Source organism: Columba livia, chromosome 23 (genome assembly GCF_036013475.1).
Source record: "Columba livia isolate bColLiv1 breed racing homer chromosome 23, bColLiv1.pat.W.v2, whole genome shotgun sequence".
NCBI classification, from domain to species: Eukaryota; Metazoa; Chordata; class Aves; order Columbiformes; family Columbidae; genus Columba; species Columba livia.
In genome coordinates, this window is record NC_088624.1 from 769,019 (window position 1) to 795,804 (window position 26,786).

At 49.0% G+C, this 26,786-nt stretch overlaps 2 protein-coding genes across 4 annotated transcripts in view; both read left to right on the forward strand.

Annotated features, from left to right (window-relative positions):
• The first annotated feature begins 451 nt into the window (after positions 1 to 451).
• On the forward strand, positions 452 to 16,003 carry DCAF7 (DDB1 and CUL4 associated factor 7). The gene is made up of 7 exons (XM_005513557.3): positions 452 to 893; positions 5,277 to 5,435; positions 5,838 to 5,949; positions 7,541 to 7,659; positions 8,267 to 8,476; positions 9,020 to 9,137; positions 9,650 to 16,003. Exons 1-7 carry the CDS (start codon positions 756 to 758, stop codon positions 9,820 to 9,822), a joined length of 1,029 nt encoding a protein of 342 aa, XP_005513614.2. The 5' UTR covers positions 452 to 755; the 3' UTR covers positions 9,823 to 16,003.
• A 4,899-nt stretch (positions 16,004 to 20,902) lies between these two features.
• Positions 20,903 to 26,786, forward strand: part of MAP3K3 (mitogen-activated protein kinase kinase kinase 3) — a 34,445-nt gene continuing 28,561 nt past the window's right edge. For all 3 annotated transcript variants that reach the window (XM_065039269.1, XM_065039271.1, XM_065039270.1), the window contains exon 1: positions 20,903 to 21,234. In XM_065039269.1, coding sequence (XP_064895341.1) covers positions 21,231 to 21,234 — 4 coding nt within the window. In that variant the 5' untranslated portion in view covers positions 20,903 to 21,230. The remainder of the gene's footprint in view (positions 21,235 to 26,786) is intronic.

Consider the following 26,786-nt stretch of genomic DNA (forward strand, 5'->3'; position numbering starts at 1 on the left):
TCAAGGATGGGACCCCAGACAGACACAGTCTCGCCAAGGGGACTTTAGTTAATTAGTGACAATCTTCTCCCCATCCGTCACTCGGAGGAGGCGGGACTCGAACACACGGCACCGCCGTGTGCTTGAAGGGCTCCCCGCTCGCCGCGGGTTGACGTGACTGACACCGCTTCCAGCCAATCGATTATCAATAAAGGCTCGAGAGCCCGCCTCACGCCACTGCGACCCCTGGTAGCCAGTAGGATGTCGAGAATGAATAAAGCCTCCCTCTGGGGCGGGGTCAAGCACAACGGTAGGTCATCCCAGCCAGGGGGAGAGCGTCCGTTTGGGATGAAGGGCAAAGCGACCAATAGAAAACCGAAGAAGGCCAAACGGATAGGAGAATTACCCAATAGATGCTTGAGCCTCTAAGTGGCAGCCAATATAGCCAATTCGCACCCAGTGGGCGGGGCTTCCCGCGTGGCTTCCGTTCCCGTTGTGTGAGGGGCCGAATCCCAAACGGCCTCCGCGCTGCTCCCGCCGCCGCCGGGGTCTGGAGCCGGGCCTGGGGGCGCGGCCCGTGCTGCGGCCTCCCCCGCTCCCCTCCGGCCTCGCTGCGCCCCGGCTGGCCGCGCCTCTCCCCTCCCCGGCCCACTTCGCCTTCCCGCTCCCTTCAGCCGGGCCCATCGCTCCCCTCCGAGCCCACCCGGGTTTCCCCCTCAGCCAAGCCCGCTGCTCCTCTCAGCCCCGCCGCTACTGGGGGCCCCCTCGGCCGAGCCATGTCGCTGCACGGGAAGCGGAAGGAGATCTACAAATATGAGGCGCCCTGGACCGTGTACGCCATGAACTGGAGCGTCCGGCCGGACAAGCGGTTCCGTCTGGCGCTGGGCAGCTTCGTGGAGGAGTACAACAACAAGGTAGGGGGGGACGGGCCGACCCGCGGCATCCCGGGGGTCCGGCGGCTCCCGGGCACGGTCCTCGCCGTTGGTGTGGCTGGAGGGGTTCTTCTTCAACAGAGCCTGGCCCAGGCTGCCCGGAGCGGGTCTGGAGTCTCCTTTGGAGACATTCAAACCTGCCTGGACCGACCTGTGTGATCTGCTCTGTGACCCTGCGTGAGCAGGGCTGGGGATCTGCAGGGGTTCCTGCGACCCCAGCCACTCTGTCATTCTGTGATTCCCACCTTGCCCTCGGCGCTGGAGCCGAGGTGTCCCCCTGAGGTGCAGGTGCTGGCCTCGGTCCCCCCGCCACAGTTCGGGGGTGTTAACTACAGCAGGACCTCAGCGTTGCTGGAGCATCCTGGGAAGATGCGGCTCGATGCTTTTAGGGACGCGGTTTAGTGCCAGAGTTAGGTTATGGTCGGACTTGGTGATCTTGATGGTCTCTTCCAACTGGAATGATTCTATGTTTGGGGCTTGTTTCCTCCCCATGGGCCCTCAGATTTTGGGAGGGACTGTGGGTGGGAAGAGCCCCAGGTGCTGGTGCTGGTCACTTCTCAGCCGGGAAGGTCCCCCGACTGGAGCATAACTGGCTTTTTTTCCAGCATGAAGGAAAGCGTATGGCCAGGACTAAAGTTTGTGCATATACAGTGTGTCTGAGACTGTGTTGCAGATTTTATGCTGTTGTCATTTTTTGCTGTGGAGAGCTTCTGTGTGGTAACTTTTCTCATAAGTATATAAGCCACTTTCACTGGTTCCTCAGGAGTTTTACTTTTCTTGGAGAACAAGGGTGTAATGAGGCATGAGATTATATCTTCGGTGTTTCCCTGCCAGATATAAGCCGAGAACCTTACACTGGTAATAGAGACAACGTGTTCACCTCTCCAAACACTTGTGCAGTCATTTCTGAACAGACTTTAATGTACTAGTCTGATATAATGAATTCATATAAATGGAAGAGAGATGAAGATAGTTATGGAGCATCCTGAAGCTTGTGTGGAACTAGGATTTTGCAGTTACAGCTTTGTGTGTTTACAGCGTGTGTGCTTTGTAGCTTTGTCAAGCTGTTTAATGGGGATTGTGGAAAATGATGTCAGAACGTTGATGTTGGGGCTTTGCAAGGATGTGATGAGAGGAGGTGACAGGAAAGCAAGGGTGACATCTCTTAGAGTGTTAAATTAGGTTAGGTTAGGACATCTCTTAGGTTACATTACAGCACTTGCAGACGTGATGCTTGTGAGCACTTTGTAGTTCAGGCAGGATGAGTTGGTGCGTACGAGTCACCTCCTTATGCTGGTGAGCACTGCTGTGGTTCTGGGAGTGCTGCTGGGGAAAGGCAGGTCCCTGAGCTTAAAAACTTCTAATTTATTTAAAGACCAGCTTGGAAATGTTTTTAATCAGTACTCTGAGAAGCTAATATAACAAACTTGCAACCAGTTTTTTTTGTTTAGAGCTGGTAGAATTGGTTACTAAGGGGGTATTTGTTTATGTTGCCTTTACCTCCTGAAGTTGGGCCCATTCCCTGGGGTTGCTCTCGGCTGCAGCGTGATCAGGTCTGCTTTTCAATTCAGGCTTCAAGCCTAAAGAAATTGAGCCAACCCTGCTTTTTCTACCCTTCATGCTCACAGTTGTTGCAGACAGGAATTGTGTAGGACTATGTAAATTTCTGCTGTCTGGAAATATTCCTCAAAGCTTCTCTTGACCTCTGAGCTTCAGGAGTAACTATGCTGTTGACTTCACATAAGCACCACATGCTATGAGATCTGTGTGGTGTACAGAACCTGAAATGAAATATGTGAGAACGGGATGCCAGTCTGGATGTTGCTGCTATAGAAATAAAGCTGATGTATGATTAAAAATTAAACTTATTCAATAAATGCAGTGCAACATAACCTTCACTTCGCTGAGAGGTTTTGCTGTGCCTCTGATATTTCAAAGAGCTCTGGGTTTTTTTTTGAGGTTTTTGTAGTGCTTTCAGTAGAGGAAGATCATTAAGACAGAGCTGTCCTGGCTAATTGCAAGTGTTATTGCTTAGAGTATTGATGTTGTCTCCTTTACTTTAGGGACCAGAAGAAGCTGGGGGGTGGTGTTTCGTCTGCTCTCTTTATGGTGTCGTACTGTGACTCGTGCAGCTTTGCTCAGTCTTTGAGAGGCTACGGAAACATTCAGGGAGTAGCTTCATGCTCCAGATTGGGAACTCTTGGTGCACACTAGCTGTAAACTCTTAGCTCTGTCCATGTAAGCGGTGTAACCTCACTCTTATCTGGGCCAGACTTGAGGCATTTCTTCGTGCAGGAGCTGGCAGCAGCAATCTTGCCTTGCTTGCAGGAGACAGGACTCTGATATAATCCTGCAAATAATTCCACCATTCCATCTCCTCGTGTTCACCTGCACAAGAGGATGATTGGAGGGATTCTGTAGTCACTGTATGTGATCAAGTACAAAGAGAAGAGTCGTACCTTTGAATATGCTGAGCTAGGAGAGAACACAGCTTCTCAAGCGGTATTTTCCGCTCCTGTCTCCATGCATCCCAGGCTGCCGCCAGGTCAGTGTCACACACCTGATCTTCACCGCTTGCCACAAGCTCCAAGTGCTGATAATGCAATTTTTGTTCTATAACCCAGCCTGCCACTAAAAGTGTCAAAGATCACAAAGATACCGGGTTGCTACACAGTCACTGCTTTTTCTTCAGTTCAGAGGGGTTAAACATGAATATGCAGTGCAGGAATATATAAATTCACACCAAGAGAAGTGGGTCCTGTGCTGTTTGAGGTTTGCTTCTGATTATGAGTGTGTAGGCTTTGTACACTCATATCGAGCTGAAAGCAGCATAAGCAAAAGAGAAGTGATTAGAGACCATTTGTCTTCTGATCGTGACCTTGCCACAAGATTTTCTATCACCAAGGACAATTTGCTTCCTTTGTAAAATCCGCTTAGTATTTCTGATCCCTAAAGGAGTTAAAAGCCATTTGTCAATCACTTCGGAAGCCTCGGAGATTGACTGATTCATACTAAAGTAGAATAGGGAGTAGCTGGAATAAAGAGTACAAGGCAGACTTGGATATGTCTTTTAGAGTTAGTTCTGGGGTGAAAAGGCTGGATTTTCTCATTGTGGCAAGGGGCAAGGTTTGCATTTCTTAAGAGCATCTCTGAATGGACTCATAACCCCTAATGTTTAAGATCTGCTGAAGCATTTGTTGGTTTTTTTGTTATATGGAAAAAATAAGGTAGATTTCCAGTCTAATTTAAATGTGTAGTTTATGAACCAAACTGCATATCCGGAATGTTTAGGATTTTTCCAGGTAAACATCTCAGTAAAAGTTCATTAAGCCACTGTTTCCGGGAGGAAGCTGCTATGTGGAAAGTAGTAGGAAGTTCCTACAGTGAGCAGCTTACAAACTAATTGTAGTGAGTTGTCCTCATGATATTTGTGTTTTGACAGCACTTAGCACAGCGGGGCTTTCATCCTGTTTAGCTCTTGTACTCGCTGCTGGGTTAAACACGTCTTCCAGCACCGCGTTGTTCGCTGAGCACGTTCTGCCGTGTCAATATTTTTCCAATAACATCATGTCTAGGACGTGAAGCGTTACTTCAGGTGTTGGCGTGACCAAGCTGTGTGAAGATAATTTAGTGTTTGCTCCATCTCACATCACCGTCACAACTGGGCAAATTAGCCCTTCCCACTGTCACATTGCTGTGCAAAAGAACCCCTAATTTGGAATCAAGTTATCTAGAATCTTTCAGACCTGCTTTCTTGGTCTTTTCACACAAAACATTTGAATAATTATTTAAATATTTTGGCTTCCCCATTGTTGTCTGAGTTCTCTTTTCTGCCTCTGAGTCTGTAGTTTAATTTTGTGCAGTTGTGACGGAATGTTTCAGTCAATGTGACACTAAAGCCAGGGAGATGGCGAGCTGGCGTGATCCGTCACACGCTGCGGGGCTGTGGCCCCCACCATAGGGGCTTTAATTGTGGGTGGTTGTCATGCAAACCACAGCGTGTCCTGCTCTCTGAAGATGACATTGGCAGCATCAGTTCGGTTGAAGATGACTTGGAGTAATGTTTGCGCAGTTTAAGCCTGCGGTTTAAACTAGGCTTTGTGATGTGGAGAAGAGAAGGGTGGTCTTAAATCCTTTAGGATTGGATTTTGATTTGTTTGAGATCAGCTCTTCACAGTAAAGCGCTGTGGTGATTACGTATACTTCACTTTGCTTACATGCCCCAGCTGGGAAGCAAAGCTTCAATGATTTCTCATTCCATTGACGTGATGGTCCTTTTATATTTTCCTTCTGAAATATGTTCAGTCTTAATGCTGTAATTATAAATTATTTTGATAAAATTCTTTTAAATGTGGCTTTTTACAGGTGCAGCTTGTCGGTTTGGATGAAGAGAGCTCAGAGTTCATTTGCAGGAACACCTTTGATCACCCCTACCCTACCACAAAGCTCATGTGGATCCCGGACACCAAGGGAGTGTATCCAGACCTGTTGGCGACCAGCGGCGACTATCTGCGCGTGTGGAGGGTGAGTGAGTCCTCCCTAGAAAAAGACGAACTGTGATACTAATTGTGTGGCGTATTGATCTCGTCTTCACTCAAGACCAGGTGTTTTGAAGAGAGTTATTTTCCTTTCAGGGTGTCTTGCCCTTGCTATAGCGTGGAGGTTAAGACATAGAATCAAGTCACAGCACTTAATAACTTGTTTTTTTAACCGCAGTAATGTTACTAAATATGAAGATTATAGAAGCAGAATTATCATGGGAATTGCTGTCTTAATTGCCTTATTGAAGACAGAGATGGTGATTGTTTTTGAGAGCTATAGGATGTAAAGCTGAGAGGAAAGAAACCCAGATAAACGCTTTGTTTTGAAGTGCAAGTGGAACAAGTTGTGATGTTATTTGAGTCAAATGTTTCACTTTTTCTAAAGGTGGGTGAAACAGAGACCCGGCTGGAGTGCTTGCTGAACAATAACAAGAACTCTGATTTCTGTGCTCCCCTAACATCATTTGACTGGAATGAAGTGGATCCTTACCTTCTAGGTGAGACTGACAAAATGCTACATTTTTGGCATGGCTTTTGAGTTTAGTCTCAAGCTGGAGCTGTGACTAACTGCTGTGTTGTTGCATGTCCACCGGTTAATCTGATCACCAACCAGTGTAGAAAATTCTGCACCATAGAAACCACCATTGTCGTAGGTTAAAAATAAAGAACAAAAAAAATTGCGCAGCTCACAGACATTTTTACCTTGACAGGTGCCCTGTCCAGTACAAAACTGGTCACTTTGGTTGGATTAGGCGTGTTCCTTATTTTCATATAGGGAGCCTCAGTCTTCAGGGCTGGTGAGCTGTTGTAGCACTAAGTAATGATGTATTAATACATGAACTCCTGTGACTTATTTTGGCACATTCTGGAGTGGATAGAAAACCCTGTACCAAGATTTGTCTTTTGGGAAGCCATTAGAGCAGCAGCAGTAAAACCAGGAGCCATTAATTCAGTTGGAGGAGGGGGCTGAATGCTTAAGGTTTAATTATAGCCCTTGGGACAAACTGTGAATCCAAGATGACTGATCCAGCAGAGGTTTGTTTCCCAGGAGAGTGCAACCGTTTATGTTGGGGGGATTTGCCCAGATTAACAGTGATAATATGTCATAGTAATTATTTACTACATGATTTATTTTTTGTGTGTTGCATCTCTGATCTCTTAAGAGCTTTACTACTAGCCCCGCCTGCAGTCCACAGCAGAAATCAATTAATAATAATAATACACTATTGCAGCACTATGATTGAATTTTGGTTTTGATGTGGACATGAGACTTACAGGATGGAAATGTTCATCTGGTAGAGCAGTGGATGTGATCTACCTTGGCTTGAGTAAGGCATTTGCCACAGTTGTGGCCCCTCAGTTCCAGCAGGACAGGGAACTGCTGCAGAGAGTCCAGCGCAGCCACCAAGATGCTGGAGGGAGTGGAGCATCTCCCGTGGGAGGAAAGGCTGAGGGAGCTGGGGCTCTGGAGCTGGACAAGAGGAGACTGAGGGGGGACTCATTCATGTTCACAGATATCTAAAGGGGGAGTGTCAGGAGGATGGAGCCAGGCTCTTCTGGTGACAACCAGTGACAGGACAAGGGGCAATGGGTGCAAACTGGAACACAGGAGGTTCCACTGAAATTTGAGCAGAAACTTGTTCCTGGTGAGGGTGGCAGAGCCTGGCCCAGGCTGCCCAGGGGGTTGTGGAGTCTCCTTCTGTGCAGACATTCCAACCCGCCTGGACACCTTCCTGTGTAACCTCATCTGGGTGTTCCTGCTCCATGGGGGATTGCACTGGGTGAGCTTTCCAGGGCCCTTCAACCCCGGACACTCTGGGATTCTGTGGTCTTGGTTGCATCAGGCTTCTGAATAGATTGAAGTTGACATGAGCTATTTACACTTTATTCCTGTGAGGAAGGCGATTTCTGCGGCTAAAAGGTTTGGGCACTTGGGCTGTTGGCTGTTTGACATTCTTGATTTGAATTGTATGCTGTTCTTGTAGCTATTTTGATCTGTCGATGTCAGAGGATATTACATTAATCCACGAAGTGATTAAATAATTTGCAATCATATTAATTTTGCTAACAGAAGTGGTTTTCTTTCAGGTACCTCTAGTATCGACACAACCTGCACTATTTGGGGTCTGGAGACGGGCCAGGTTCTGGGCAGGGTAAACCTGGTCTCTGGCCATGTGAAGACCCAGCTCATTGCGCATGACAAAGAGGTGACGGCTTTTTCTGGTTGTTTACATTGCATGGGTTTTAAGCAGCAAAAGTGAAACAGCTTTTCTGTCTTCCTCCTTTTTCTCAAACTCTGATCCAAAAAGAGAATTTATCAAAGATCAAGATACACAGTTTTGAGTATCAAACTAAAACTGCACTAGTGGCTATCAAAACAGCTCTGTTTGCTCATCGGAGAATCTGAGCTTGAGAATATGCTCGTGTTACTAGATTGTGAACATTTTAAAAAAATGAGGTAAAACATCAGTTGATGTTTTGAAATCAACTGCATAGCAAAGGCAATAAGCAGCTTGCAAGATTTTCGTTTTAACATAATACTATTTTTAGCAATTAAAATTAAAAAAATAATCTGTCTGGGAAACGGGTATGTTTCATTTCAGTGAATCATCCTATAATGACATAATGCTTTTAATTTTTTGCCTCCTTTTGGCAAGTGTGGTAACTAAGAATTTGGTAGGAACAGCAACTGTTTGGCAGAATGTGTTGCCAGTTAGATCTGCTCTCCATATACACAAGCCATTTTACTGCAATGTGGAGGCAGCCTGCTCGCTAAACCAAGGCTCTGGTCTCCTCTGTCCCGTCACCGAGCAGGTGTACGACATCGCGTTCAGCCGTGCGGGCGGCGGCAGGGATATGTTCGCTTCGGTTGGTGCGGATGGCTCGGTGAGGATGTTCGATCTCCGCCACCTGGAACACAGCACCATCATTTATGAGGACCCCCAGCACCACCCGTTGCTGCGTCTCTGCTGGAATAAGCAGGATCCCAACTACCTTGCTACGATGGCCATGGACGGCATGGAGGTACGTGCTAGTGGCTGTGGTTATTTTGGGAGGTGGCTTGGTAGTAATTGGTAAACAGTTTGTTAAAATAAGTGGGGCAGTGTCAATTCCTGAACTGCAGTGTGATCGAAGATCAATTCTTAGTGCACTAACTTCAGTAGGAGATAAAGAAGTAACTGTGGTGTTATAAACTTGAAGATCTCTGTGGCTTGTGTATGTTTATCTGGTTTTCAAGAGGGATCCGTGAGCCAGTTGGGCGACAGTTTTCACATAAAACCTTAACTGCGGGTGTTTGAGTCACCTTGTTCTTTGGCAGTTCAGTGCACAAGGCTTAGTTCCTCAGTTGGTTTGCCCTTACTGCATCACTCACAAGCCCCCCCCGTGAAGTCTGATGCCTTTGGAGACACACTGACCGCCTTGAAGCCATTTTTTGAGAACAGCATTTACTCACCCAGTGCATCCTTTAGGACAGGGCTGTATTTGTAGCCTTAGGTCAAAATATTTGCTTTTCTGAGTATTTTTTTAAATGCAAGTTGTTAATTCAGTTGGGTTTTGTTTCTGAAGGTTGTGATTCTAGATGTCAGAGTTCCCTGCACACCTGTTGCCAGGTTAAACAACCACCGAGCGTGTGTAAATGGGATTGCTTGGGCACCTCATTCTTCCTGCCACATCTGTACAGCAGGTGAGTGTGATCCATCCCTGCCCGGCTGTGTGGGTCAGTCTCTGGGAGTCTCCTGCTGCAGTTGCAAAACTCTCTCCAAAGGTTTGGGCTGTTCTCTGCCTGCCTTTTGCTAAAGAATCCCTGCAGTTTAGAAGCCAACAGTTAGTGACTTTCCTAATTTTTGTGGGAAATAGACATATGCTGGAGCTTATGGTGTGCAAATGGTGAGCCCAGTGCCCAAACCATGCATCTGCTTTGGCTAAGCTCTATTATTTTTATGCTCCTTAGTTTTTTGCAAACTAGTTCTTAAATGTTTTCAGTTCCACTGATGTTTTTCAGCTCTGTGCTGGGTAATGTGTAATGATCCAAGCTTGTTTTGTTGGAACGTGTTTGTATCGCTGTATCTCTGGCTTGGTTCTCATCAGGACTGTGACAGCCGTATCCTGTACAGCTCCTTGGACTATATGCCTGTTAGTAGTATGGAGATCTTGTTGTACCTTGGTTCTACTGATGATTTTCTCTTCCCTTTGCAGCGGATGACCATCAGGCTCTCATCTGGGATATCCAGCAGATGCCTCGTGCCATTGAGGACCCGATCTTGGCCTATACAGCCGAGGGCGAGATCAACAATGTACAGTGGGCATCCACCCAGCCAGACTGGATAGCGATCTGCTACAACAACTGCCTGGAGATCTTGAGAGTCTAACCTTCCTGCTTCGTGCCACCTCGAGGCAGGGCTGTATAATTTCCCTTCCCCTCCTAAAGTAAGAACAACACAAGTGGCCAGTATCTGTTGTTGCTTTGCATCTACTGTTACAAGAAACTGTTACGAGAATCAGTGGCAGGTGTGTCCTGTCTCTCCAAGACTCTAAAATGCAGAGACGTGCTGAGCCTCTTGGACCTTCTGGGTTCTGGTTTTCTGTTTGTTGTTTTCTTTCCCCTTCAGTTAAAGTTCTGTGTATTTGTTTGTTGACTGTGTTAATAAGCTTGCAGGCTTTTAAGTTGCTGCATATGTCCGTGTGTTTGTCAGCCAGCTGAGGCAGCACATCCAATGAGTTTAATAGATGCAAGTGCAAAACAAGGTGGGGGAAAAAAGACATTGATGTTAACAGCCACCTTGGCAGGAATCTTGATCATTCCTGTTGTTGTTGCCTCGAAACTGTTTGAACATTTGTATGTTTTTTATATATTGGGCTAACTTTCTATTGAGTAAGGCTTTTCTCCCAAATTCTTACTTTTGATATGTGATCCACTTCCATAAGCAGGATCTATTCGTTGACACAGATCACGGTGGCGCGGCAGGCTCCCGGCAGCCAAGGCCTGCCAGAACTAACCGTTGCCTTGCCTCTCTGTACCTGGTTACCTGCGCAGAACTTTCTGGTGCTGTGAAGTACAAAGCACTTGTTGCACAACCTCTTTACACTTTTCTGATACTAGAGGCAGTCGTTACTACGGTAGGCCTTATTTTTAACTGATAACTGAATTCGCGTGCATCCTGCAGTTGTGTTAGCTAATGGAATGGTCATAGGTTTTGGAAGGAAGATACGTGCATGACTTAAGCTCCCAGGAGGTAAATGACTCCTGAAAAATGTGATTTGTAATGGACTTGGGACTGGCACTTCCAATCAAATGATTTCCCCTCGGAAGACTTATTATCTAAAGCAAAATAAAATGGTTTCACACTTTGTAGCTTGCTTGATTGGCAAATAACGTGAGCAAGGTTGTTGTGGTTAGCCTGTACCTTGGAGCTTTTTTCGTTCGGCCTGTGTTCCAGGAGTTCTTGAAAGGAGGGCAGAGCAATCTTTTGTTTTTTACAGAGTGTATTTGCTTGGTACTGTCAGGTCTTGTTGAACGAGCCAGATGAGTTGGAAAAGCTGGTCCACTATCCAAGCGAAGGCTGTTTCTCCGAAACCAATGATTCCCTAATGCACAGCGATGGGTTTAAAAGGAAAGAAACTGTGCTGTACAGGCTTAGGTTTGGCTCTTGTCATCCTCGTATCTTTTGAGGATGTGCCTGAGGGCTTCTGTTTCTGCAGTGAATAGTGGATCGCAGTACAGCAGTGCTTTTCAATCAGAGCTGAGTGGATTAGGCACGATAAAGATCTTTGATAACAGCTACTCAAGTGAATGCTCCGCAGAGCTGGTGATGAAGACACGACGGGCGTAGCTGGTGTGTGAGGCTGCGCCAGCCGAGCTGCGACTGTCAAACCATCAGAAGTGTCTCTCCACCTAACGGGCGTTCACCTGCAGCCGGAGGCAGCGTCATAAACAGCAGGATGTCGGCAAACTTGGACCTTGTCAGTTTGTGCAGGAAAGTGCAGGCTGGCAGAAGGGATTGCTGTGGAACGGCAAAGCTGACACCGAATTCGCTGTCAATACAGAACAGGATTGGAAAAGTTCTGTCATTCTGGACATACAGAAGTATTCTTCTCCAGGCTGCTGCTCAGCGTGGGGCTCAGAAAAGCACTGCCTTGTGGATTTGATAGGAGTTCATTGGGGACAGCTTTATTCTACCACTCCTTTTTAATACTGGAGAACCAAAAGACTCTTCAACACAGTTCAAGCTTGTGTTTTGTCAGTGACATTCTGTCTTCAGTTGTGGGATTTTTGACAGAAAACTTGGTTTGTCTTGAAGGTCAGTTTTTCATATTGGCAGCAGTGCTGAGAGCAGCGTGTTCCACGGGCAGGTTTGACCTAACGACACAACGGCGTTAGCCAAACCGTTAGGTTATCACTTTCTACAGTAGCACTTGGTCTTAAACTGGAAAATACTTATGCAAAACAAGGTGAAAATAAGGATTTGTTAGCAGAAGCATATAACAGCATTCACAGCTCTAGATACTTGTATAAAAATATGCACACAGGCTGCGTACTGTTTAATTACAAACAGCAGGCATAATGTGCTGTGTTACTAAGAGGGAACTACCTGTAGTATTACTGCTTTCTGTAGCCCCCTTTATGTTTCAGTCTCTTGTATAGATGGTGTGAGTAAAGGGTGAGTGCATCTGTTGCTTAGCATAAAAACGCATCTTTTGCAGCTGTAGAATTGTGCGTTAAAAAAGACATGAGATAATTTAGTTGAAAGTGAAGTCACTAAAAGACTCCACAGGCTGTACTGAATGGCAGATGCAGTTTATTGCCAGAGGAATACAATCTGTTACGCTAAGATGATGAGAAAGAGCGTGTATAAAGGGGCTGGTGGTCTGAATAGCCAGGTTGTTTTGCTGCTGTTGGAAAACAGTCTTGTTATGAACCTGAAGAGAACCAGTGTCAGCCCTTGCAGCCAAAACACGGCTTCAAGTTCATCTGTGGGACTGCGAGCTCGTTCCAAACTCCTCAAAGGCAAGCGAAGGAATCTTAGAGGCTCCAGTGGGTTCTAAATAAAGCGATATCCTGTTTGTTTAGCCAGTTGGGGTATCTGCTGTATCTCCAGCATATTGCTTTGGGCATAATCCATTCTCATTCTTCATATGAAATTACATTTGAAATCACTAGAGGCTGTTTTGGACCAGGGAAATGCTACTTAAAATAGCTGCTTTTCAAAGAAGTCACTTCAAAGGTTAATGACTGAGAAGACATGAAAATCCTCCTGGGTGAGATGTTCTGTCGTGCAAATGGCCCTTGCAGAGCGAGGAGGAGGAGAGACCTGGGCGCCCTTTGCCGCGGCGGCGGGGAGCGAACCGCCTGCTTGCTGCCGCCGGTGTATCCGCCAGGTGGAACAGAACCCCGGGGCTTGTCGCTGTGGCCTGTGAATCAGAAGATACTGTTTGCAGCATTCAGTTCTGTTGGGTGTAAAGCCCTCAGAAGCAGGTTGGTTTTTTTCCAAAGTGTATGAAAATGCTTTATTTGATCTCAATTATCTTGTGCTTACTGCATGAGCAGAGAGAGCAGAGCAACTGCTGCTAGATGCCTCGTATCCCTTGAGTATAAAGTAGCATTAAGGGAAAAATCTCAGCATCGGTGAGGTTTGCAAAGCAGAAAATCACATGCTGTTGGTACAGATGAGACTGATTCTGGGGCAGAAATCTGAAGTAGTTGTGTACCACCACCCGGTTGATTAATTTGAGATGCTTATGTTCTGTTTAAATCAAGCTTTCTGTGCTCCGATTATGTGGACAACCTAGTGCTAGCACATGGGCTGTCAACCAGGGGATCCCGATCATGTAGAACTCATTAGTGAGGTGAAAACCTGCAGCAAATAGGTTGGATGTTGGATTAGGGTGTAGTGTGCCAGCTCTGTTAATTGTCTAAATGAAATGGGCTGCGTTGAGGTCGCATCTCTGGGAGTTGTACTTCTGTGCGCAGGGATTTAAAAGGCAAGGATTTGAGTGCTTTGACAATCTAGTTAGAAAGAAAACGCAGTGGTTTCAGAGATTGATATGAAAGGAGACTGATAATACAGGTTGTTCCTTATGGAACGCTGAAATGTACTTAACGGGGGAGGCATTGTCTCTCATAAGTCAAAGTTAATGATCCTTTCAAAACGTAGCTGTAATTACTCTCCGGAATGTTCTGGATAATAGTAAAAAGAGCTATTTTTTGCCTGGTGTTGCAGTGGGAAAGCTGCATCAGGCCGCGTGCAGATCGCTGCCTGCCAGAGACAGGTGAGGGGAGGAGTCCCATCCATGGCAATGCGCAGATGCTCTTGTGCTTGTTTGAAATGTAAATGAAGAAAGCGGAGTGTGTCTGTTTTGTTCTCTTGCAGATGGCACTTTAACGAGTATATTTTTGGTAAGATTAGGGAGAGAGTCATCTTTTCCTCGGCCCTTTTATGGTAGGCATTTGTCCGTGTTTTGTATAAAACGTTAAATACACAACAGTCACTGAAATCCTACACTGGCTGCGTTATCAGTATCCAGCGCACCCTCATCTGTTCCTACTGAGCACCAAAAACGTGAGCGCTTGACAATACTGTTGGTGTTAAACTGCAGCTCTGAGACCGACACGGTCCTGTGAGACCAACCCAAGTCACGTTGTGCCGCTCGGCACCCAGAGTCCCTTTGCCGTGCTCAGAGCTCGGCCTGTTTGCGGATGCTCTTTCCCGCTCCCGACCGCAGCGGCAGTGGTGGCAGGTTGGTTGTGCAAAGATGCAGCTGGATTCTTTGGGTAACTTAGTTTTGTGATAGAAAGACGATGCAGCTCTTGTCTGTGGACGCACACAACCTGAATTCCTGCTGTTGGTGCTGTTTTAACTCTTTCAGGACATAGTGAAAGGAATGAACGGCTGCAGGGGCTCCGATTGCACAGGTGCAGTTCCATCGAAGTACCGAAGGGTTTACTTTTCTCACTAGCTTAGCAAAATGGTCCTACCCCTCAGGTCCACTCTGTTATCCTGTCACTTAACACACGTTCTCTCTGATATTTCCTGTTTTCTACTGTCAGACCAATATTGAAGAGCAGGCCTGTATTTGTTGTACCGCAGCCATTAAAAGGAGGTGTCCAGAATCAGTCCTGGAATGCGCAAGGTACTGTCAACTATGTTCCCATTTCTCCTTGTGGAGAATCCGGGGAATTAATTGTATGTGGCACTTAAAGAGCACTTTTTCCTGCTTAGAGACGCAGCTGTATTTCCCCTGCTTACCTGAGGAGAGTCAGATGTCTCCTTCTCGAGGATATCGAGAGTTTAGCATGCACGTGACTTTTTCTTCCTGGGGGAAAGAGATCTCCAGAACTTCTGATCAGCACCTTTCACCAGCACTAAAACACAGTAATTAAAACCACAACTGAATAGCAGCCCCTGGGTGCTCAGGCGGTGATCCGTGGCAGGCTGCGGGGGCAGAGGCGCGGCGAGACCTGCTCGCTGCTGCCCGATACAGGGTGAAAAGGGATCTCAGTGGCCTTGTGTGCAACCTCTGGTACTCGGCATCAAGCTAGAACTTCCATAATCACAAACATTTTAAAAATGAATTATCCGTGTGGCTCCCATCAAGTTGATTTCTTTTCAGAAGAATCTAACAAAGTGAAGAAATAAGCTGTTTCCTGAGAAAAATAGGGTGGCCGCGAGCAGCCGCGTGTTCAGCTCTCGCCCCTTGGAGTCTGTGTTCCCGTTTGCAAGACTCGAGTCTGGCGGAGGTGAGATCTGTCCCAGCCGGCCGCAGGCGGAGGAGGCCTGGTGCGGCCGGGCCTGGTGCAGCCGGGCCTGGTGCAGCCGGGCCTGGTGCAGCCGAGGAGCGCCCGTTGCTGCTTTCCCAACCTGGTAAATATGAATTCCGAAGTTACTATTGAACAGGAACCTTTTTTCGGTTTGAAACCTGGGTTGCTAGCAGCGTAAAATGTAATTTAAATCCATTTCTGTTACCGGTAGTCAAGTAGGAGACGTTTACTTTTATGTGTGTTTTCCCTTCTGCTCTTCCCATTCGCAGTCCCGTTGTGGTAATTCCTGAAGGTGTAATCTTTGTAGCATGATTGTACAAACATCCATATGAGATTCCTGACTTCTTGTTCTCACTAAAATATGTTAAAGCAATAGTAGTTTTATTTCTGTCCTTCTCTTCTCCACCTTCTGTATTGAGATTTGCAACTTCGCTACTATACTGTCCTAGAGGAATTTTAGTATCCCGCTTTTCAACAGGCGTGCGTTGTTGACCTGGATAACTGCAGTGTCCCTATATCCGTTATTTTTATGGAGAAAATACAAAAGGTTTTGTTACGATGGATTTGAACACCCGAGTCATGGAACCACATTGTTGAAACTCTGTAAATTTTAAGGCAATTTTCTGAAATCGCTTGCAAGTGGAATGTCGCATCCTTTTATGCTATTTCCTGCGTCCTATGTAGTTTTATTCAGATTTTTTAACCTCCTTTCGAAGTTCCAGCCTCCTGTGTATTAGGTACGGTATTTTCTGCCTTTCATACTTTGTAATAAAAACGGAACATTTGTAGATTGACTGCGGTTCACTGTGTGAGTTCAAGAACCGGCACCTGGGGGGCGAGCGGGGAACTGATTCAAATAGGCTTCTGTGTCCCGTGTGGAGCTCGTTGCCGTCGGAGCGAGGGCCGTGTTGGCTTTTCCTTGGCTACAGAACCGCTGGAGCGTGTCGATTTCTCATCCCACTGATACCCAAACAAACTCGCCAGTTCGAGCCGCTCCAAGTTGCGAGTTACTCCGGATAATTAGATGGTTGGGAACCCAGTCACAACGGAGCTTGAGCAGAATGGTTCGTGTGGGTGTACGTTAAATGTTTGCGTTCTTCAAACAACCCTGCTGTGGGGTCCCTGTGTGCGCGGGGTGTTCGTGGTTGTTTTCCAACCTCTTTGCGTAGGGTTCGTTCCCTACACAACGAATGGTAATTATCTGCCTGCGTGGCTTTAAGATGAGGGTAAGAGGGATTTTTCTTCAAATAGTTGGTCTCTAAGGCTTTTTGAATACAGGCGAACTGAAGACAAAGCGATTAGGTGCGTGTTTAGCTTCGAGGTCCCTCCTGTGCGTGGCTGACCTGTGGTCAAGCGTGGGTTTATCCACCAGCTCAGTCTCTGGTGCCATTGCTGGAACTGGGACCTGGAGGGGAACAGGGTGGCAGAACTTGGACCTTTGGTTTCACCTTGGAGCTTGGTGAGCCAGACTGATGTCAGTATTTAGATTAACTGTAGTTACACCAAACTGTTGTCCGGCAGCCTTGGATTCCTCTTAATTCTTTGTGTACTGCCTTTGAAATAAAAGCTCATTAAGCTTCATGACCGCAGTGGAAAGAGTTGCCTGTAAAGATGCTACAGTGGTTTTTAAGCTATATATGGACTTTGTTCTAGTAATCTGTATTTGGAAAAGATGCTTTGCTTCTGCAAATTGTTTCTTTTACCCTAGAAATGTATTTACATCCTCTATTTTTTTTTTTTGTTTGGATCTGTGCTTTGGAATTCTCCAAAGAAACTTCGCAGCTTCCACTCTGGTGGAAGAAAAACTCATGCGAGTTGGAGCCGGTTAGTGCAGAAAGTCCAGAATTGGTGGATGGTACGAGAAATGAATTGCCCGTCAATGCGGCAAGAGAAGCGCCATAGAGTCCTGGAGAGGAACATGGGTGGAAAACAAGAGGAGGAGAAGTTCTCTACCTCTTGTAGATATTGAGGAACATCTGGCAGGGCTGAGTTGCTTGTTCTGTGACCCTGGGGAAAGTCACCTCTTCTCTGATACCGGTTGTATAATAAGTGAAAAGCACATAATCAATCACTGATCAGTAAGTGGCTTGAAAATCCTGGGGGGAAAAACAACCAACCTTCCACTGTAACAGAATATTCTGCCCGTAAGTGTAGAGAAAAAGGGGTGTCTGAGATGATTTGAAGCCCTGCCGCTGTTTAATCTTGTGCGTTTTCATTAGTGCTGCTCTGTAAACAGCCCAGGCCGCCTGCTCAGAAGCAAGTCGTGGTTTTAAAAAGCACATTAATTTGTAACGTCCTTTCTCCTCTTCCTTCTTAGCTTTGCCCGCTCCGCAAGCAGAGCGTCCCTGGTTCTTAACCGGCTTCCGAGCCCCCTCTGCTGGAGTCTTGTCAGCCGGAGGCCGGGCACGGAGTGGGACAGGGACGCAGGGCTGGGGAAACGCGCTCTGGGCGTGATTAGGGAGTTTGTGCTTGATGTGTGCTGCTGAGCCGAGGTGAGGTTCGGCCAGTACGGAAACCGTCCTGCAGTTGGATTATGATGTTGTCCAGTAACTCTGCATTCAGGTTTTCAGTGCCGAGACCAGCAGAAAAATGAGTGGAGCGAGAGCCGCCTGGAGCCGATGCGATCGCTGTCCTCGTAATCCGCAGAGAGTGCAGAATGCTTCTGTGCATCCTTTGAAGATTTACAGGGTTCTTCCTCCTCTTCCCTTCATTTTGTTTCTTCTCGCTGCTCTGCTCGGTGTCCCTGGCTGTGGAGACCGCTCAGCTCCCCAGGAAGGATGTGTCCACCTAAACAAACGGGGAAACGGGAAGGGAAGAACAACCAATCCATCTGATAGCGAGGGGAAGCAGCTCTTTGAGTCAGGTATGGAAACGCTACCAAACCAGCAAATCAGATGATGGCATCGTGATTGAGAGACTGGGAGAAGATGCCAGGAGTTAAATCCCAAAGGTCTATTCCAGCCTTCCTGCGTAACTTTTAACACGTCGCTGGCGCTCTGTGCGGTGCCCGATAATCCCGAAAATAGGGATTACGTTTCCTCCTCTGACTTCACGCTGCGTGACAGCATTAAACAATTAGGCCTCTATAAAGTTTCTTTCAAACAAATGGGCTAACTATAAATACAGCTCCTGAGAGTCTCGGTGAATATCTCTACTGATGATCTGACATGAAATGGCCTCAAGCGATAGCTTTAATTTGAAGAATTAAGCATGTTTCCTAGTTGTGTTTACAGGAGTGAAGCTTCTCTTCTGGAAAGCTGCGCCTTTGAGAGGGTGTGGACGATCCAGGTGGAAAACCACAGAATATCAGTTTGTACCGTGGTGGTGTTGGTGAAACAACCTGGTTTGTATGCACAAAATTAAAGCATTAAGTAGACAGGAAAGGTAGAAAATTAATGATATTTTTTTCCCAAATTACACAAATAAGAGCACCTATTTTGATAGAAACTTTGGTTCAAGTTCAGGAAGGCAATGCCACCCTGTCCAGGGAAAAACGAAGATGAGAGGGGTCTGCAGTGGTCCTAGAAGAGTCCTGATGGCTCTTGCATGTAGATAATGTCTGTAAAATGAGAACAGAACCGCAAATCAGCAGACAAAAATTGCCAGTTTAGACATCAGGCTTGACAGGTGGGTGGAGTGCTGAGCTAATGGGGACAAATGATTTGCTTTGTTTTTGTCAGTTTGACGAAGGCCGAGGAGCTTCGGTAAATCCAGACGTCCGGGGCGGCTGGGGTGGAAAGCGGAGCTTTGCCGGGGTGGCTGTTTCCTACCGTCTGCTGGGAGCTCCCGCCTTGGATTTAAGCAAAGCAAGTTCCTGCACGAAGGACGTTCAATCGGCCTCGTTTAACAGGACTTCAACCGAGAATTTGATGTGGAAACACGTAAGTAATGCAAGACAGACAAAAATACAAGGCGGCGAGGTTTTGACATCAGGGCCGGAGCAGTGGGAAATACGTACTGAATTTTAGCAGTTCTGGTCCCAGGAGTCATCTCACTGAAACCTTTTTATAATGACCTTGGCACAAATAGCGAGCACGGCAATTAAATTTGGTGATGAACAGAAGTGGGAGGCTTCAATAATACAAGGGAATGAGAGTATATTGGAGAACTGCTGACTTTGAAAAGTGAGAAAGAGAGATGAGAGGAAATGCAGCAGCAGAAAGTGCAAGGCTGTGAATTTAGGGGTGAGGAGGAGCTCGTGAAGGGCGCTAAGAGTTTATTGCTGCTTGGAAATTCATGTGTAAAGGAGCCTGGGATTTACTGGTTGATGAAGGGTGGTGATGAGCCGCTGTGAAGCTGTGAAAAAGCGCGTAGAAAAGTTGGTCCATGAGCTATAATGATACTGTCAACTGAGAGAGGAATTCAAATTGGAACAGGGTCAAAAAAAGGCTACCAGGAAAGCACCACAAATACAAAGCTCGTATTATAAAGAGATAGTGGCTTACTTGCCTTTTACAATGAAGCCTGAAAGGAGATATGATTATCATCTTGATGTATTGAGGGAGAAAATACCAGGGAAGAGGAAAGGATTATTTAAGTAAAAGGATAATCTTGACATGAAAACAAATGGCTGTAAGCCGGCCATGGAAATGGGATAGAATAGACAGGAAAGCTAGAAATGGTTTTCTAACATCAGAGCAATAAGACAGGAGGGACTAAAGGGAAGTCTAAACACTGACAGAATTAAACTGGGTTTAAGATGGGAAGTTCAAAGTGGTATCTATGGAAGCGATCTAGTCTCAGCTTCTGCGCAAAGCAAGCCATCTTAAAAATAAACTAATGATATCATAAAACTGTTGTCATGCTCTAAGTCCTAAAAATTCTTCCTGGTGTGTAGGATTTAGATTCCTGCCCTCAAGAAATTTCCCTCTCCAGTCTGGTTTTCTTCTTTGTGGGGCTTATCCAGTTGATATCACCTCTTTGACATTACTGCTGTGGTTCTTGCGAGCAAAATCACTCAAAAACCAATGTGCTTGCTGGGAGACGTTGGCTGGATTGAAAAGCAGCTGCTGAAACATCTGCTCGAGGTGCATTTCCCAGCAGCAGGGTGGCTGGGAAAAAACAAAACCATTGTGTCCCTTTTCCAGAAAAGATGCTATAAAAATCTCACCCTGCAGGTGGAATGGAAGCAGAAGCTGGGCTTTTTAACACGCTTCAACTATTTTTTGTTGGATTTTTTTCCCCCTCTTCAAGGTGCTTTTAAAGCAACACTCCAACTCAGTGCCAGGCTCTACTTAAGAAGACAGCAAGCCAACAGCGGCAGTGGGCGTGGGACATAATCCCTTCTCAGGGAGACTCTGATGTCTACCCAGAATAGTGGCTGAGGGGACACCTGGACCACGGAAGGGCGGACAAGGGCCTGGGAGAGTGACCTGGTGGGGACGGTGAATGGGATCAGGCTTGACGGAGCCCCGGGCGGACTCTAGGACCCAGCTATAGAAGCCGCCTGTGGGCGGGGCCACAGTTACGTCTGTCAAGATGATTAGCAGTCACTTGAGGGCGGGGTCTGGGCTGTCCCCGCCCAGTAGCGGTGAGGAGGCGGGGCTACCCCGCGAGCGGAACGGGCCCCCGTGATTGGCAACCGGCGCGGGGGCGGGGCGCGCGCCTCGGTCCTTCGCACGCTGATTGGGCAGCGCCGCCGTCGGGTGGGTGGCTCGGCGGCGCAGATTGGCTGGCGGCGGCGGGTCGGCCCCTGTGATTGGCAGGCGGCGGCGGCGGGTGCGCGGCGGCCGCCGAGCGGTTTGTTTTGCTCGCGGCCCGGGCGCCCTGTGGCGGCGGCGGGAGCGACCGGGACCGCCCGGGACCGCCCGTCCCCCCGCGCCCCCCACAGCCCCGCCGCCGCGCCGGGACCCGCAGCGCGGCCGCCGGAAGGAGGCGGCGGCGGCGGCGGCGCAGGGCCTGGGAATGTGGCGGCGGCTCTGAGCCCTCCCCCTCGGCCCGGCCGCCATGGAGCCGCGGCGGTGACAGCCCCGGAGCTCAACGCGCCGCCGCCCGCCGGGCGCGGGCCCGCCGCCCGCCGAGATGGGTGAGAACTGTGGAGGGGAACGGGCGGGGGCGCCTCGCTGGCTCGGCGGGGCCTGCGGCGGAGGGGCGGGCCGCGGCCGGGGCTCCCCGCCGCACCGGGGAGGGGGCGGCGGGCAGCGGGTCCCCGGGCCCCTCCCGGGCGGTGCGATCGGGACGCGGACCGAGGGGGCTGAGCGGCAAACGGGCCCCTCGGCGCTGGGAAGCGGGGGGACACCCGCGGCCTCGCCGCCGGACCGGGGCCTGCGGGGGTTCGGGGCTGCCCGGGCCCTGCTGCCCGCGGGGCCTTCGCTCCCCCGGGCCGGTGACACCGCTGGCCGTGGGCAAACAGCGGATTTTGAGATATTTCTTTTAAATCGTTCAATAAAGGTGTCGGACTGGAAAGCAGCGAGGGCCGGGCCGGTCGGTAGCGCTGCCTTGAGCTGCAGACTTTGCCTAAAATAGGCCACACAGAGGGACTGGGGATCAGTAGGTCAGGCCTAAGAGTTGAGGGAGTTTTTGCTGCCTCTAAGAACCAGGTTGTTGAGTTTTGAGACAGGGATTTATGTGCTTGAAGCTAATTGGGAAACTTTTTACTGCGGTATTAATTGTAGCTTGGGACTCTATCAAAGTACTTTTTGTTTTTCCTCTGTGAAGCTTCCATTGAATTCTCATTTGTCACATTAACCCAGACCGTAACACGTGAAAACAAGCAAAGGAGTTGCAGGAACTCTTTCCATAGTCAAACGTTGCCGTCACTGGATTTGAATGATTAATTCTTTTGGACTGTGTGTCCTGTGTAAAGAACTGCCATGGATTTCTCTTTGTGTTACCTGTTTCCTTTTTGGTTTAAGGAGAGGTCTCATGTGCTACAACTGAAAATGTGATTTCTCTGAAGCAGAACTTGCTCGTTTGCGTTGTGGCGAGGGAATTGCTGCCACCATCGCTAGGTGTGGAGCTGCCGCGTTCGTGTTTCTGCCCTACAACAAAGTTCAGTTTCCTAGGGCTGTCCTTCATTGTTTAGTCTGTATGCACAGTTAGTTCTTTCACTCATTTTGTACTCATAAAGCGCCGCAGACGCTGCTCAAATCACAACTACAGCAAGTTATTTTCCTTTGTACTTTGATTTTGTAACTACAAATATAAGCAGATCCCCAAGCAGATCTCCTGCAAAGAGAGGCGCAGTGTTATTCGACCTGTGTCTTCTCTAAAGGAACCAACCAGATGGTACATGAGCTTTAAATAGTTGAGACGGAAGAAGTTGGGTTTGCATGGGAGTGTTTTCCAGTGGCACTTGGATGCAAACACGTGAGTGCAAAGCAAAAAAGTCCAATTTGATGGACGGCTCCACTGTAGCGTTTTATGTGCTGGAGACATCGCAGCACAGCCGCCAGCGTCGCTTGGGGTAGGAAAGGCCTACATTCATTAGGCAGTTGTGATCAAATAGTTTAAATAAGGACGGATAACAGGCCGTGTGGCACCCTGCTCTTCTTTCATCTTGCTTTTTGTAAGCAAGACGCGTGGGGCGGTTGACGGCGAGCGCTCGGTGTCGCGGTTTGTCGCAGCTTCTTGGTGTGGCTGGTGCTGCGGGTGACGCTCACCGCCCTGCACGTTGTTCCTCAGCAGCGTTTCTAATCCAATTCTGGCTTCTAATACTGAGAAAGGTGCCCAGGCCGGGTGGTGTGTGCCCGGGCCGGGCGGTGTGTGCCCGGGCCGGGTGGTGTGTGCCCGGGCCGGGTGGTGGGTGCCCGGGCCGGGTGGTGGGTGCCCGGGCCGGGTGGTGGGTGCCCGGGCTGGGAGGTGTGTGCCCGGGCCGGGCGGTGTGTGCCCGGGCCGGGTGGTGGGTGCCCGGGCCGGGTGGTGTGTGCCCGGGCCGGGTGGTGGGTGCCCAGGCTGGGTGGTGGGTGCCCAGGCCGGGTGGTGGGTGCCCAGGCTGGGTGGTGTGTGCCCGGGCCGGGTGGTGGGTGCCCGGGCCGGGTGGTGGGTGCCCAGGCTGGGTGGTGGGTGCCCGGGCCGGGTGGTGGGTGCCCAGGCTGGGTGGTGGGTACCCGGGCCGGGCGGTGTGTGCCCGGGCCGGGTGGTGTGTGCCCAGGCTGGGTGGTGGGTGCCCGGGCCGGGTGGTGTGTGCCCAGGCTGGGTGGTGGGTGCCCGGGCTGGGTGGTGGGTGCCCAGGCCGGGTGCTGGGTGCCCGGGCCGGGTGGTGGGTGCCCGGGCTGGGTGGTGGGTGCCCAGGCCGGGTGCTGGGTGCCCGGGCCGGGTGGTGGGTGCCCGGGCCGGGTGCTGGGTGCCCGGGCCGGGCGGTGTGTGCCCGGGCCGGGTGGTGTGTGCCCAGGCTGGGTGGTGGGTGCCCGGGCCGGGTGGTGTGTGCCCAGGCTGGGTGGTGGGTGCCCGGGCTGGGTGGTGGGTGCCCAGGCCGGGTGCTGGGTGCCCGGGCCGGGTGGTGGGTGCCCGGGCTGGGTGGTGGGTGCCCAGGCCGGGTGCTGGGTGCCCGGGCCGGGTGGTGGGTGCCCGGGCCGGGTGCTGGGTGCCCGGGCCGGGCGGTGGGTGCCCGGGCCGGGCGGTGGGTGCCCGGGCTGGGTGGTGGGTGCCCGGGCCGGGCGGTGGGTGCAGGCCTGGCTGCAGTCGAGTCTTTCCCTCGATCTCTGTTTTCCTGCCTGTGTCACTTCCTTCCCTTGGCTCACACGCACCCGTGGCCGAGCTCAGCGCTCCCGGTTTCAGCAACAGGGCTGAGCCTATAGCTTAGGACAAGCTTAAATCACCACCTTTTTATTTGTTTTTAATTTGTGGGGGAGAAGAGTCACCCTAAGTATATTCCACATGTATCACATTCATAGAGACGCTCTGATTTTTCCTTTAATTCTACAAAGCAGGTCACTCGCTACCTCCTCGCAGAACAGCATTTTGTTACTCCTGAGACTGTCCACAGCGAAGGACTCAAAATTAAACATTTCAGTAACTTTTCTCAGAGATTTAACGTGGACTCGGTTTGTCTCTGTAACTTGAGACGTGTCTCGTTGCCCCGGATCTGCTGCTGGCTTGCACAGACCATCAGCTTTGTGGTTGTGGGCAACAAACACTTATTTGTTCACTTTTTGTGTTTTTTAAACAAGTGTAGCATCATGTCTCTATTATCACACTATATAAACCAGTATCCTGCTTTATAGGGGCTCACACACTTCCTGTTTTTACCAATGTGCAGATGCTTTCACTCTGAACTTTGTGATTTCTTTTCCAAACCGTTTCCATCTCTGGCACAGCAAATACACTGGCTTGCTCAGCCCTGTGTTAGAAACCACGCGTTAGTTGAAATAAGTGCTTTATGTAGGAGCAGCTTTCCCTGTGAGCAGCAGTTGCCTTTTATCGATGTTATAAAAATCCTTGAGTGTAGTTTTTAAACCATGAAAAGCATTTCCTGGACAACATCTTTCCCGCACAAAGCAGAGCTGTGTTTCGCAGACCTGCAGAACAGGGTCTCTCAGAGCGCTGCCGCAGCTGCCTCCTGTTCGTTTGTCGTAGCTTCTGCATTGTGGGATTAGTGTGACGCCGCTGCACGTGCTTCCTTAAATCCATCGATGGAAATCCTCTATTTTGGTGCAAATAAAGAAGTATTTGCACTTCTCAACGTGAAATCCATCACAATGCTGTCCTAAACGGCAACGTTTTTCCCTACCCAAGCTCAGATCGATATTTGATGTTTGGTTTATGTTTTAAAAAGATTAACACTCCATCGTTTCCCACCTCAGCAACATAGGGATGAATTACAAAATGTACATTTTGGCACTAGGTAGCCAATAGCTTAGTGTAAGACTATTAAAAAACGTATAATCACGTAAGATTTGAATTCCCCTGAAGTTGTTCCGTCAGCCTTTGATTGTAGTGCGTGAAATGTTGCTTTTTGCGTGGCTGGAGGTCAGGTTTGAGCGTTAGCACTGGTCTGCGGGGGAAGCTGAGTCTGCGGTGAGGTCCGGACCCCGCGGTGCGTGGGCTGGGGTGCTGGGCAGGTGCCGTTTAACCGCAGAGTCACAGAATATCCCACGCTGGGAGGGCCCCACGAGGCTCATCGAGCCCAACCCCTGTCCCTGCAACGTCTTACCGTGCTGTAATTCACCAGTTGCAATGATAGGTAAATTCACTATGCAGCTGAGCTGCAGTCTTACTAAAGAGATACATAATTGGTTAGATCCGCATCCTCCTTGCTCGTTTTCTCATACAAATCTCACTGAAAACCAGGTGATTTCTACACAGCGTGGGCTTTGGGATCAAACCCCTGTTGTCCGCAATGACATCCCAGCTGTTGATGGTTTTCCAGTGACGTACCAGACTGTTTGGATGCAAATTCCTTGATTGACTCGATTGCTTGTCATGAGCGCTTAGTTACAAGCTGCTGTCATAGCTGTTTTCCTTCTTGCCCAAAGGAGCCTCTGCCAAGACAAGCTCCTCTTCCCCCTGCCGGGCTCTGGCCCAGCCCGAGTGGGAGACGCGCAGCCAGCTCTTGGCGGCGTGTTTTGGGGGGCAGACGCTCCAGGGCTCCGCCAGCCCATCCCTGGGGGGATTTTGTTGTGCAAAGGCACAACAGTTGACTCAAAGTCTGTGCTTTAATATCCAACACGATTAAAGAATAAGAGCAAATTGCAGACACGCCACTAAGGTAAAATTTAAACATTCAAATGTAAAGTTGGGACCAACTGAAAAACCAAGTTGTGCTGTCGGTTACCCGGAACTTGGTCCATTCGCTTTGCTCCCACCAGGGGTTACTCAGTGCTGAGATAGATCCCAGCAGTTATTTCCTTTGGCCGATGCGCTTTTTGAAGAGCAGCCTCTCCTTCGGTTGTGTTACTTACACCCCTCGCTCCTTTTGCACGCGGTTGGGGTTTCACGGGGCGCTCTCCCTCCTCCGCTCTCACAATGTGGCTATTGGCCCGTCTGGCTTGTCTTGGACAGCAGAAATTTGGTGGGTTTTGATTATTTTTTTGTGTAGGGACTTTATTTTCTCTGTTCCGCTTTCCTTTACGAGCGTTCCTCTAATTAACACCTTCTGCAAGTGCATTGGGAGGTTTCTTTCCATTCCCCTCTACCATCTGGCCTAGGCTGGATGGTTCTGACTTTCTGGTGGTCCATGATGGAAGAACATTTAGTGCTTTAGAAAGGTAAACCAGCCCTTCTGGTTGTACCCAAGATAATGTTAGTGTGACTCCTCTTCTGAATGGGACTCTTTCGATGTTACAAATAGATATATTTTCCCCCTTTTTGCTTCCAAATTCTGATGGCGTTCGATCCCTGCGCATGTGTCCCCCATCTGTCAGCTTTAAGCCTTGCGAAAATCTAGTTTATTATTCAGACGTTGATTAATTATGAACCCTGTCTTCTGCCTAAAGCATAAGCCTTACTGAGAGACACTCATGAGCAAACGTGTAACGTGAAACTGAAGAAACAAATAGCCCCAGTGAGTCCCTTTACGGAGAAAAACAGGTGCGAGATGGCCCATCATTTGCTGTACAGCGACTCTTCCCAGCACAAAGTCATTCCCCATCCCAACCAGCGCCCTGAATAGAGAATGAGCCTGCAGCCGTGGTGGAT